General features: G+C 48.5%; 1 protein-coding gene across 1 annotated transcript in view; it reads right to left on the reverse strand.

The window, feature by feature from the left end:
- The window catches only part of LOC311248767 (FRAS1-related extracellular matrix protein 1-like), a gene marked incomplete at both ends in the record, with an annotated part of 95888 nt that overhangs the window by 49115 nt on the left and 34273 nt on the right, over positions 1-12500 (reverse strand). The window contains 3 exons of the mRNA XM_084339595.1: positions 769-874; positions 1058-1162; positions 1666-1774. Of these exons, the coding sequence (XP_084195721.1) occupies positions 769-874; positions 1058-1162; positions 1666-1774 (320 nt within the window). The remainder of the gene's footprint in view (positions 1-768; positions 875-1057; positions 1163-1665; positions 1775-12500) is intronic.

Consider the following 12500-nt stretch of genomic DNA (forward strand, 5'->3'; position numbering starts at 1 on the left):
CAGCTATTAGCTAACGTTAGATAGCTACTGCTAGTCGTTCCTCTGTTAGCTTATGCTAGCTAGCCGGCTACCGCATGGAAACGGAGTAAAATTACGTTTAAACGTTATGTCGAGGTCATACAATACTACACTCGACACGAGGTTGGTTAACGTTACCAGCCCCGGAGAAATATCTCTCTCTCTCTCTCTCTCTCTCTCTCTCTCTCTCTCTCTCTCTCTCTCTCTCTCTCTCTCTCTGAGGTTAACGTTACCAGCCCCGGAGAAATCTCTCTCTCTAATGAAAATTGTTGTAGTCATATTATTTTAGTCTTATTAACTAAAATATTTTAACCAAATAAAAAGCAGCAGCACTATTGCATAACTAAGTCATGTTTGCTATGTATTTCTTTCTTTAGAGAGAAACAACGGGTTTTAAAAGTCTTATATTTCTCTTTTCTTATAGTACCAGAGAGAAGCTGAGGAGAATCGACCAGCAACAGCACAGCAGCCTACCCTACCAGCATTACTTGAACAACAAAGGAAGTATCATGCAAACTCAAAGGAAGCCAAGAAACTTAACAGGGCTGTAGCAGAGTACATATGCATGGATCAGGTCCCTGTCTATACTGTTGAGAAACATGGGTTCAGACAACTGCTTGGACAGTTAAATAACAAGTATTCCCTTCCTTCACGGAACCACTTCATGTCAACTGAAATCCCTGCCCTATATAATGAAACAAAAGACAAAATCATGGAGAGCCTTAGGGGGAAACCCTTATTTTCATGCACCACTGACTTGTGGACCAGCAGGGCCACGTCCACATTCATGGCAGTAACTCTGCAGTTTATTACAGAATCCTGGGACATGCAGAGCTGGTGTTTGGGCTGTGTTGGGCTGCACTCAGAGCACACGGGGGACAGTTTGAGAGAGGCGTTGGAGGAGATGGTACATGAAACATGGAAGCTGGACATGTCAAATATGGCTGGCAGTGGCATCACCACTGATAATGCCTCAAATAACAAGAAAGCATTTAAGCAGGACTTCACATGGGTCCCCTGCTTTGGGCACAACCTTCACCTAGCCATTAGCAAGGGTCTGGATATAGGCCGTGTGTCTGCAGCACTGTCGAGGCTGAGAAAGACAGTGTCTGCCTTCAGCAGGTCACCAAAGATGTCCCGACAGCTGAAGCAGAAGCAAAAAGAGTTGCAACTGCCTGAACACAAACTGATCCATGATGAGCCGACACGCTGGGACTCAGCGTATCAAATGGTGGCGAGATTTCTGGAACAGCAGCAAGCGGTCTGTTCAGTTCTAGCCGACGATCGGAAGAAATGGCACCTCATGCCTAAAGATTCAGACATTACAATTCTTGAGACTGTAAAAGATATATTGAGCCCTGTCAGCTCTTTCACTGATGCCCTTAGTGGTGAAAAGCACACCACACTCTCCTCTGTCCTGCCCCTAATTTGGAAGTTATCTTCAACTTTGACCATTGAGGAAAATGACAGCCTCCTCAAATGTGAACTTAAAGAAAATATTGGTACAGATCTCAACGAACGATATAACGACGTCGACGGGGCTCTGCAGCTGGTGTTGAACACAGCCACGTTTCTCGACCCAAGGTTCAAGGACAGTTTTGTTATGTTAAGAGACGAGGTCAAACGAAATCTGATGGACACTCGCACTGAAACAGGAAGACAAACACCCGCTCCTCCTCCTCCATGTGCCACTGCCATGCAACCACTACCACTACCAGGCGTACCAGCGAAGAAAAGTAGAACGGATCTGAAGGGACTGTTAACCAGCATACAGGGGGAAAAGAAGGGTCAACATGGTGGTGGCGAGGATGCAGAGGACGCAGAGGCTGAACTAAAAAACGAGTTCACAATATATGAAAAGATGCCTGAACTCAGCGCAGGAGACGACCCACTCGCATGGTGGAGGACACATGAGAGAACTTTACCTCACCTTGCCCAGCTGGCGAAAAAGTATTTGTGCATCTCTGCTTTAAGCTCAGCTTCAGAACGTGTATTTAGTACGTCAGGGCTCATTTGCAGTCCAAGAAGGGCACGGCTTACAGAGGAGCACATTGACATGCTGGTGTTCCTAGCAAAAAATCTGAAAGTTGTAAAGAAACTTTAGGCTAGTACATTATTACACTACTTGCACCACCTTATGTGTGATTAGTCTGAGGCCGTTGAATAAGTGCACTACCTATTTAAAAAGAATTTAACTTGAAAATGCACTTTTTTTTTGTACTTGCACTTTAGTGCCTTTTGAATGTGTGCTTAATGCAAAAAAGTTTGAATTATTGTTTTAGTCATTCTGCTGTCTAATGCCCTACCTCAAGAAGAATATTGTTTCATTTGCTAGTTGCTGGCTGCTACTTGAAAATGCATAAGATTGCAGTTTTTTTTTTTACTTGAGGCCTTTATATAAGGTATGATAAGGTATAAGTACTAAGTAGGTATTGTGCATCGTTCGGTTCGAGTCCTACAGTTATCAGTACCCCCATCGTTCCTGACGTTATCTGGACGCTTATCCAGGCTGGTCAGACCCCTAGTGGTGATTGCATCCGAGGAGCTCCGGGTCAAGAGCGACTGGACCTGTATATTGGATTACTCTACCCGACGACGGCGAGCCTTCCACGGCTCTTATGCTTTATGTGTATCACTAGGTAATGTAGAAGGTATGAGAAGGTGGTATGAGAAGGTATTAGAAGGTGGTATGAGAAGGTATTAGTAGGTGGTATGAAGGTATTAGAAGTTGGTATGAGAAGGTATTAGTAGGTGTAGGTGGTATGAGAAGGTATGAGAAGGTGGTATGAGAAGGTATTAGAAGGTGGTATGAGAAGGTATTAGTAGGTGGTATGAGAAGGTATGAGAAGGTGGTATGAGAAGGTATTAGTAGGTGTAATGAGAAGGTATTAGAAGGTATTAGAAGGTGGTATGAGAAGGTATTAGAAGGTGGTATGAGAAGGTATTAGTAGGTGTAATGAGAAGGTATTAGAAGGTGGTATGAGAAGGTATTAGTAGGTGGTATGAGAAGGTGGTATGAGAAGGTATTAGAAGGTTGTATGAGAAGGTATGAGAAGGTGGTATTAGTAGGTGTAATGGTATGAGAAGGTAATGCACTACCTAAGAAGAACTTGACTTGAAAATGCATAAGATTGCACTTTTTTCTTACCCTGCCTTTTGAATGTGTCCTTATTGTTTTCACTAATGCAAAAAAAAGTTTTAATTATTGTTTACTACTACTAGTACTAGTAATTTTGCTGTTGTGAAGTTATATATGTTACACATATAGCCCTCGCCCTGTTATCTTTATCAAAACTGTTACCAACTGTAATACAAACAGTTCAGTTTGTCAGGTACATGCAACACAGATTACAGTGAGTGTTTACATCTGTCTGCTTGAGAAAATACTATGTTCTAACTTCTGCATCTGCAATAAAAATGATTGAAGTGAAATGAACAGTTCTTTTTAAATGTGTGATCTAAAGATAAACAAAGGGTTTTAAAAGTGTTATATTTATCTTATCTTATAGTACCAGAGAGAAGCTGAGGAGAATCAACCAGCAACAAAAGCTAAATTTGTTTAAAAAAAAAAAAAAAAATATATATATATATATAATTTTTTTTTTTTTTTTTATATCGAAATGGTATCGAAGTATCGATACTTTTCAAGGTATCGTATCGAAGTCGAAATTGAGTGTGAGTGTGTATGTGAGTGTGTATGTGTGTGTGTATGTGAGTGTGTGTGTATGTGTGTGTGTATGTGAGTGTGTATGTGTGTGTATGTGAGTGTGTATGTGAGTGTGTGTGTGAGTGTGTATGTGAGTGTGTGTGAGTGTGTATGTGAGTGTGTGTGAGTGTGTGTGTATATGTGTGTGTGTGTATGTGAGTGTGTATGTGAGTGTGTATGTGAGTGTGTGTGTATATGTGTGTGTGTATGTGTGTGTGTGTGTGTATGTGAGTGTGTATGTGAGTGTGTGTGTATATGTGTAACTGAGGGGTACAATTCCCTGACTGTATTGTTAGATATGATACTTACTACCACTACCTCTTGTACTTTAGACTCTGGCCACCCAGTACTAGGTATAAATAATTATGATAAACACTCCCACCTGATGAAACGGATCCAACACAAATGTACCAAGTCGAAAGTCTGCGTTTAATAATAATACATAGCAAAAGGTATGTACAACGATCACTTAATTACATTTATGATTTGAAATAGTATGCACTTTTATGGCAAATGAGTATTCGTAGGTAGATCAATATCGAATGTCCAATCTCTGATTGCGCAGGAAGCAAATATACAACCTGGAATATTTAGGGAACAATAGCAATGATACTTGAATGATTATATAGCTGGATACACTAGGGGAAGGTTCCGACTGCTTGTAGGACAGCTGGAGGGGGGGGGGGGTAGAGTCTGGCTGTATCCCGTCTGGCCGAGGGTATCCTGGGAGAGCCCACAGTCGTGCGACTCGGTGCCCAGCGATCCTCGATCCACAGATGAAAGCAGTTGGACTCTCTGTGGCCGGCGTCCTCCGGTCCACGATGGAGAGACGTGAGGCGACCTCGTCGTGTAGAGCGTCTTCTCACCTGTCGTCCTCTCCGGGGGGGGTATTTCCAACACACCGCAGTGTTGGCCTTTATCCATAGAATAATCAAAGTACTCAAAGCATAATCCAAGCCGGGGAAGGCTAGCCGTCGTCGGTAGAATAATCCAATATACAGGTCCACTCGCTCTTTGGCCTGGAGCTCCTCGGGTGCAGCTTCACGTGGGGTCAACCACCCTGGATAAGCGTCCAGCTGATGCCCGAAACGATGGGGGTGCTGATTACTATAGAACTCTTACCGCCCGAGGCACTACATATGAATAGACTATTATTAGCTTAATAGAATACGTCCAACTCGACGATATAGTGCCAAATATGACTATTCAAATATTAATATACACGATGTCTCAATGCCGATACTGGGCCGAATTGGCCTTACTGCCCACACGTGGTTCGCGGGGAGGCTTTTGCGTCTGTCACTCTGTTGGAGGGTAAGGAACTGGACTAAAAGAAAACTCTACTTTAATAGCGCAGTATATATACGCACTATGAACAAATAGTACCATTAGTGGTGCGGTAGACATATTCCTACGCGGAACTAGGACTTGTCCATACATGTTGAGCGGTACGATTGAACCTGGTCTGAGGGGTATGGCGACCTGGCACCAAGGTCTCGTCCAATGGTAGAATGGAGACTATTATGGGATGTTCAGTAGACTAGAAGGGATATTCAATGCATATTGTACAAGGAATATACAAGGGATATCAGGGGATATACAAATACAATTAAATATATATATATAAATAAATATATATATTCGGTTTAATCTGATCCTTCAGAACAGCCGCCCCCTAATTGGTCCCAACCCAATTAGTTAAGCAGAGACAGATTAACCGCACTGTCTACCACTCAAGGGTTCGCTGTAAGGGTCAGTCAACTCACAAAGTCATAGGGTCATGGTCATCATCGATTGTGTCTGGGAGTCGGGGCAGTTCTATGAGCCTCGCCACAGGACGGGTGTAAATGCGCCCCTGGACGAGTACTTCAGCTGCTCGGACCTTGCCATCGGCACCGGTGATCACTTTGCTTACGCGGCCAGCCGGCCACATAGCTCTGGGTAGTGACTGGTCAATAATCATGACGACTGTTCCTTCCGTCAAATTGTCTCTCTCTTTTACCCACTTCTGGCGGGTCTGTAGAGACGGTAGGTAGTGCAGTAGGAAACTGCTCCAAAACTTGTCGGCTAATACTTGGCTGTACCTCCACATTCGTCGGCCGTTCGCTTCTTCAGGCCGGTACATTGTCTGGGGTAACGCGGGATCTAGCCGCCCCATCAGGAGGGTGTTGGGGGTGACTGGGTCGACATCTGCTACATCACTGGAGACGTAACCGAGGGGCTTTGAGTTCAATACTCCCTCAATCTCCGTGAGGACTGTCATTAGGACTTCTTCCGCCACAGTCTGGGCCCCAAGTACTGCGTACAGGGCTGTCTTTATAGAACGTACTTCTCGTTCCCAAGTTCCACCGAAGTGGGGTGCGTTTGGGGGGTTGAATTGGAAGTCAATCTGGGCTGGAGTGAGGTGGGTCTTAAGTTCTGGGCCCATAGCTTGGAAGCTCTCCCTCAGCTCTCTTTCTCCGCCTTTGAAGTTTGTCCCGTGATCGGACAATAATGTAGACGGTTTTCCTTTCCGTGATGTGAATCTTCGGAAGGCCATAAGGAATGAGTCTGCGCTCATGGTCGGAAGGAGCTCGATATGTATCGCTCTGGTGGTCATGCATTTGAATACAATACCCCACCGCTTCTCGGTGCCTCTTCCTTTCTTTATGTGCAGCGGGCCAAAACAGTCCATGCCTGTTGAGTGGAATGGCTTGTCGCCGAGTCGGAGGCGACATGGAGGTAGGTCAGCCATCCGTGGTATGCTGGGCTGCGCGCGCCACTTTCGGCAGTCTAGACAGGTTCGCTGGAAGCGTCGCACCGCCTCTCTTCCTTGAAGTATCCAGTAACGACGTCTGATTTCCGCGAAGACTCTCTCTGCTCCTGCGTGGTGTACATCCTCGTTGTATTTCTTTATAATCAGCTCTGTGACCTTGTGTCGGCTGTTCAATACGATCGGGTACTTAATGTCATCCGGTAAATTGGGGGCTCTCCGCAGGCGACCACCCACTCTGATGAGGGTATGTGTGTCACTCTCGGGGGCCAGATGAATCAATCTGCTGTCTGATGGGACGGGCTTTCCTCCCTGTAGACAGTCTAGTTCATCGGGGAACGAGTCTCTCTGGGCTCGTTGCAGTAGAAGCAGTTCTGCTTCCTCGTAGTCAGCTGCTGACATATCAGCGGGGGACTTAATCTCTGGGTGGTGCCGCAGGAATGTCCGTTGCTGCGCACTCTCTATGGTAATGCAATCGTCTATGTTGGGGTCTGCGGAGACAACAGTGCTCAATCCACAGAACATGGGTTTCTTATTCTCAGCCTCCTCGTCACTTGCTTCCCTCGGGGTGGGCGTGGGCCAATCTCCTTCCGGGAGCTTGAGGAATGCTGGTCCGTCACTGTAGATGTTATGACGGGTTAAGTCATCTAGGGACATTCCCCGGGTGATGACGTCCGCTGGGTTGTGTTTTGTATCAACATAGCGCCAGTTTGCTTCTCCGGTTAACTCTCCGGTTAACTCTTGAATCTCAGTGACTCTGACTCCCACGAAGACTTTGTATTTGCATGAATCCGATTTGATCCAGGCGAGTACTGTCGTGGAATCTGACCACAGGATTGTTCTATGCACCGGAATGGTGAGCTCACGTTGGATGAGCGTGGCTAGATGCGCTCCTGCGAGCGGGCGAGGATGAATGCTGTGTAGATCTCTCCCCCCTCTTCTTGGGCCCGCAAGTAGGCTACTGATCCGTAGGCGACCTCGGAGGCGTCACTGAAGACGTGTAGATCCATTTTACATGTCTCTGGCCTCACCGTGGGTGGGAAGTAGCTTCGGCGTATATTAACGCCTGGGAGTGAGTGGAGTTCCATCTCCCACTCTCTCCAGGTGGATGCAAGTGTGCGGGAATGGGGTCGTCCCAGCCCTGGTCCTTGTCCCACAATGCTCGTACAATCATCTTTGCCCTGGTGGTGTACGGTAGTATACATCCTAACGGGTCATATTGTCGGGCGAGTGTTCTGTACACACTCCGTCTGGTGGTCGGTATTGCCGTCGACCTTCCCTGCTCCGTGGTCAGGGGTTTGTGTCTATAGTGGAGCGAATCTGTTTTGAAGCGCCACACTAGTCCTAGTGTCATCTCTTGGGCTTCTCCTGGGATTGTGGCCATCCAGGTCTCGCTGCTCGCTGCCTTGTCCTCGGAGGAGAGGCTGCGCAGTACGTGCGGATCGCTGCTGGCCCACTGCCTGAGATCAAAGCCGCCTTTGATCAGAGAGGCGCAGAGTTTAAGTAGGAGAGCCTCGGCTTCTTCTTGGGTCGAAACGCTTTGTAGACAGTTATCTACGTAGAAGCTGTTCTTCACACTGTGTCGGACCTCTTCGTCCGCTGCTGGGTCCTCTGCGACATGTCTCTGTAGTGCAAATGTAGCACAGCATGGGCTGCATGTAGTTCCGAAAGGGAGGACTTCCCATTGGTAGATGGCTGGGTGCTCATCTCCTGGCCTCTCTCTCCATAGGAACCGCAACAGGGGCTTGTCCTCCTCTACTAATCTCACCTGCAGGAACATCCCTTTGATATCCCCGCTGATAGCCACCTTGTCCTGGCGGAAGCGGAGTAGTACGCCTAGTAGGGAGGGGCCGAGTGTAGGACCGGGCAATAGCTCTTTATTCAGATTTTGGGATCCGATCTGGTAGCTGCAGTTAAACACGATGCGGTCTTTGCCGTTGTGATGAACCTTGTGGTGGGGCACGTACCACGATTCAGTCGTCTGGTCGGCCTCTTTAATGTCAATCTTTGTGACGTGTCCCGCTGTGATGAGCTTCTCAATCTCAGCGCGGTATACACTTTCTTGGGCGGGGTCCTTGGCTAAGCGCCGCTCTGTGTTTAGTAGGTACCGCTCTGTGGCGTCTTTCTTTGCGTGAAAGGTAGGCATCCCTTCCCGCCGCAGGAGTGGCGTGGCGTATCTCAACACGCCGCTGACTGGGACTCTCTTTGTTCCCGTCTCGAGGAGGTTAATGGCGTAGATGTCGTCTTTAGAGCGAATGTCTTTCTTTTCGTTCTTAAAGGGCATTTGTTCTAAGGTCCATAGCCTCTCTACATGCTGCAGGAGTGCGGTGTCTCCCTCTGTGACTCGGGAGTGGAGACAGCTAGTGGCTGTGGTTCGGTTGAGAGATTTGGCGAGTGGGCCTTGGAGAGTCCATCCTAGGCGGGTCTCGACTGCTGCAGGACAGCCTCTGGGTCCGGTATGAACCCGGTCTATCGGGACAATGAGGTCTGCATGGTCGGAGCCTATCAACAGTGTCGGGGTAGCACCGTCTATGAGTGGGATCGGTAGCTTGCGTAGATGTACATATTTCTCCATCAGCTTGGCTACGGGGTATGTGTACCGCGAGAGTCCTATTTCTTGGCTGGTGAAAGCGTCTGTAATCCTGTACCGTCGCTCGGGCTGGCCGCTTGCTGCGATAGAGAATGAGACATTCTCGCCCTTTATCGTTTTCAAATCTCTTCTTATTGTCCGAATTGTCATTTGGTTTTCGCTCCCCCGCAGCCCTAGCTGGGCCGCAGCGGACGCGAGCAGAAGGGTCTTCTCTGACCCGTCATCAAGGACGGCGTAAGTGTCCATGACTTTATTCTGGTAGCTCAATGTCACACGGACTACCTTTAAAAGCACTCTGGCTCCGCTGCTGCTGGCGGGGTCGATGTACATGACGCTTGCTTTGCTGCTTGATGGTGCGGGTGGAGGCCGCCGTCTGTTACTGTCGTGGAGTATGTCCAGATGGGCTCCATCGCACCGACTGCACTTTTTCTTTAAGCGGCATTCGGCTGCCATGTGTGATCGCGCAGAGCGAAAACAGCGTCTGTTGGACTTTATCCATTGACTCGCTTCCTCCGCATTCATCTTGGGGAATGAGTCACATTGTGACAGCCAGTGTTCTTTCTCACAGTAGGGGCACACTATCTTCCACTTCTCCTTTCTTGAGGGGGTACTGTGGCTCCTACTGCTTGGCACTGACTCCGATTGGTGCATGACAGTCACCGATCTTCTTCCATCATTTAGTCTCCTGGTTCCTTCTCTGGAGCCAGGGGTGCTCCGTCCGAATGTATCTAGCCGTAAGCTGCTGACTTCTCTCGCCAGGAAGTCGGCTAGATCGAGGAGGTTCGGTTCGGGGCCATTAGGGTCTCGGTGGTCTCTCTGCCGCCTAAAGCGCTCCTGTCGGGCGGGCGGTAGCTTCTCCAAGATCCTCTCTACATTTGAGTTGGCGTATAGTTCATGCCTACCCTTTTCCCTCTGCGCTCCCAGCATCCCTACTAGGGACTGCACTCTGATGGACAGGTCGTCCAGTGCTCGATTGTCTGTTGCTGGGGGTAGGCGGTCGATGTGCCTGATCTCCTGGATCACGTAATCCCATATACGTCCATATCTCTGGTCCAACGCTACCAGCGCTGCGGTGTATGGGGTCGTGGAAGTGGCGTAGGCGAGCGCTATGTTGTGCGCGCGGGGTACCTTTAAATGTCGCCGTCGACTAAAGACTCACTTCTTCAACCATTATCTGAAATGATAAAAAAAAAAAAAAAAAAATCTAACCCCGACTAACCTTAATGTCATGCACTTGTCCTAATAAACTAACCTACACTGTAACACGCAACACTTTGATGAACATTGTTACTCAGCTGATAGAGTTATACCCTTCTTGCTGTCTTGTCGCACAGAACTTGTAAGTCGCTTTGGATAAAAGCGTCAGCTAAATGACTAAATGTAAATGTAAATGTAAATGCTTCAGTAGTATCGCGTATTTATGGCGTTCATCAATGACATCCACCAACATTGTCTCCAGACACATGCGGAGCTCCGTATACTGGGCCCGGTTCTCCTGGGTGAAGTCTGGTACCATAGGTGTGCCAATGTATGACGCGGATTGTTGATACATCGGCGAGCGTTGGGGGAGAGGCCTCCTAGGCGAGTCTCCTCCTGCTCCTTGGCGTGGGCTGGTACCGGCTGTGTACCATGGCCCGCTGGTCCAGGTGCTGTTCCTCGGTGCGGGTCGTGCGTCGTGCTCACCCGTGAATAGCGTCGGGGGTCTGTAGCGCAGCTCTGCGGGGGTATAGCCTGGGCTGTACTGGACCTCCTGGTCCGGTAGAGTACTGTGCTGTCGTCGGGCGTGGTTCTCCTCCTCTTCCTCTTCGTCTTCCGTTAGGTCATCCAGGGCTTGTAGTCTCTGATTTAGCCTCTCCGCAGTGTATGCTGCTCCTTCCCGGTGGCTGGGTCTCGCTTGGACCGGTTGGGGAAGGGGGTCTGCAGGGGGTATAAACCTCGTCTGTTGGTCAAGTTCAGGGTTGCTTACTCGGCTAGGGGATGCCGCCCTGGAGTGATGTCTAGACGAGTTCCTGGAGCCTCTGGTGGAGGGAGGGGGTGTTGTCCTTCTGATCAGCTGTTCTATTAGTTGCGCTTGTGCTCTGTCGCGCTCGGCTTCGCGCTTGGTGAGATCCGATTCTCTCTGGGTACCGGTGGCGGCGCGCTGGGCGTCGGCCCGGTCTCTTGCCATATTCTCTTCCATCTGAATGCGTCTTATTTCCAGGCGTATGTGCTCTTCTTCGCTCCGTTGCTGTATCTGCAATCGATCGCGTTCACCCTGGAGTCTATCGCGTTCAGTAGAGGCTTTCAGGCTGACGAGGAATGCCTGCTGTAGTGTCCTCTCTGCCTCGCTGGGAGAAGACGGTTGTATAGGGGAGCCGTCCCTTGGGGTACTCCGTGCGGAGTCTTGGAGCTCTATCTCCACGGTGCTCTCCTCATCTTCTTCCGTGCCGAGTTCTCTCTCGGTAGTGTTGTCTTCCTCCCGGGACTCGTCGGGGACTACTTCTTCGGTATTGGCGGGGTGTAAAGTCATGTCTGGTTCCCCCTGGTCCCCACCGTGAGCTGGGTCAGTTACGTTAGAACCCATAGGGGCCTCTATGGTCGGGGTAGCCTGGTCGTTAGGGTTAGACATAATTTTACTTTCTAGTTTTACCGCGTTTACTGTTGGTAGAAGACTAGGTTGTTGACTGACAGCGTAAGCCTCTAGGTACTGAGGGAGCTGTCGTTTGCGCCGCGGGCGTTGTTGGTTAGGAGGATCGTTTCGTGGAGTGTTCATCATAGGCCATTTTAATATTAATAACACTATATTAATATTACACTGATTACCATCCGGCTCGAAGGACCAATTGTAACTGAGGGGTACAATTCCCTGACTGTATTGTTAGATATGATACTTACTACCACTACCTCTTGTACTTTAGACTCTGGCCACCCAGTACTAGGTATAAATAATTATGATAAACACTCCCACCTGATGAAACGGATCCAACACAAATGTACCAAGTCGAAAGTCTGCGTTTAATAATAATACATAGCAAAAGGTATGTACAACGATCACTTAATTACATTTATGATTTGAAATAGTATGCACTTTTATGGCAAATGAGTATTCGTAGGTAGATCAATATCGAATGTCCAATCTCTGATTGCGCAGGAAGCAAATATACAACCTGGAATATTTAGGGAACAATAGCAATGATACTTGAATGATTATATAGCTGGATACACTAGGGGAAGGTTCCGACTGCTTGTAGGACAGCTGGAGGGGGGGGGGGGTAGAGTCTGGCTGTATCCCGTCTGGCCGAGGGTATTCTGGGAGAGCCCACAGTCGTGCGACTCGGTGCCCAGCGATCCTCGATCCACAGATGAAAGCAGTTGGACTCTCTGTGGCCGGCGTCCTCCGGTCCACGATGGAGAGACGTGAGGCGACCTCGTCGTGTAGAGCGTCTTCTCACCTG

Source organism: Notolepis coatsorum (assembly GCF_963971535.1).
Source record: "Notolepis coatsorum genome assembly, contig: SCAFFOLD_728, whole genome shotgun sequence".
NCBI lineage: Eukaryota > Metazoa > Chordata > Actinopteri > Aulopiformes > Paralepididae > Notolepis > Notolepis coatsorum.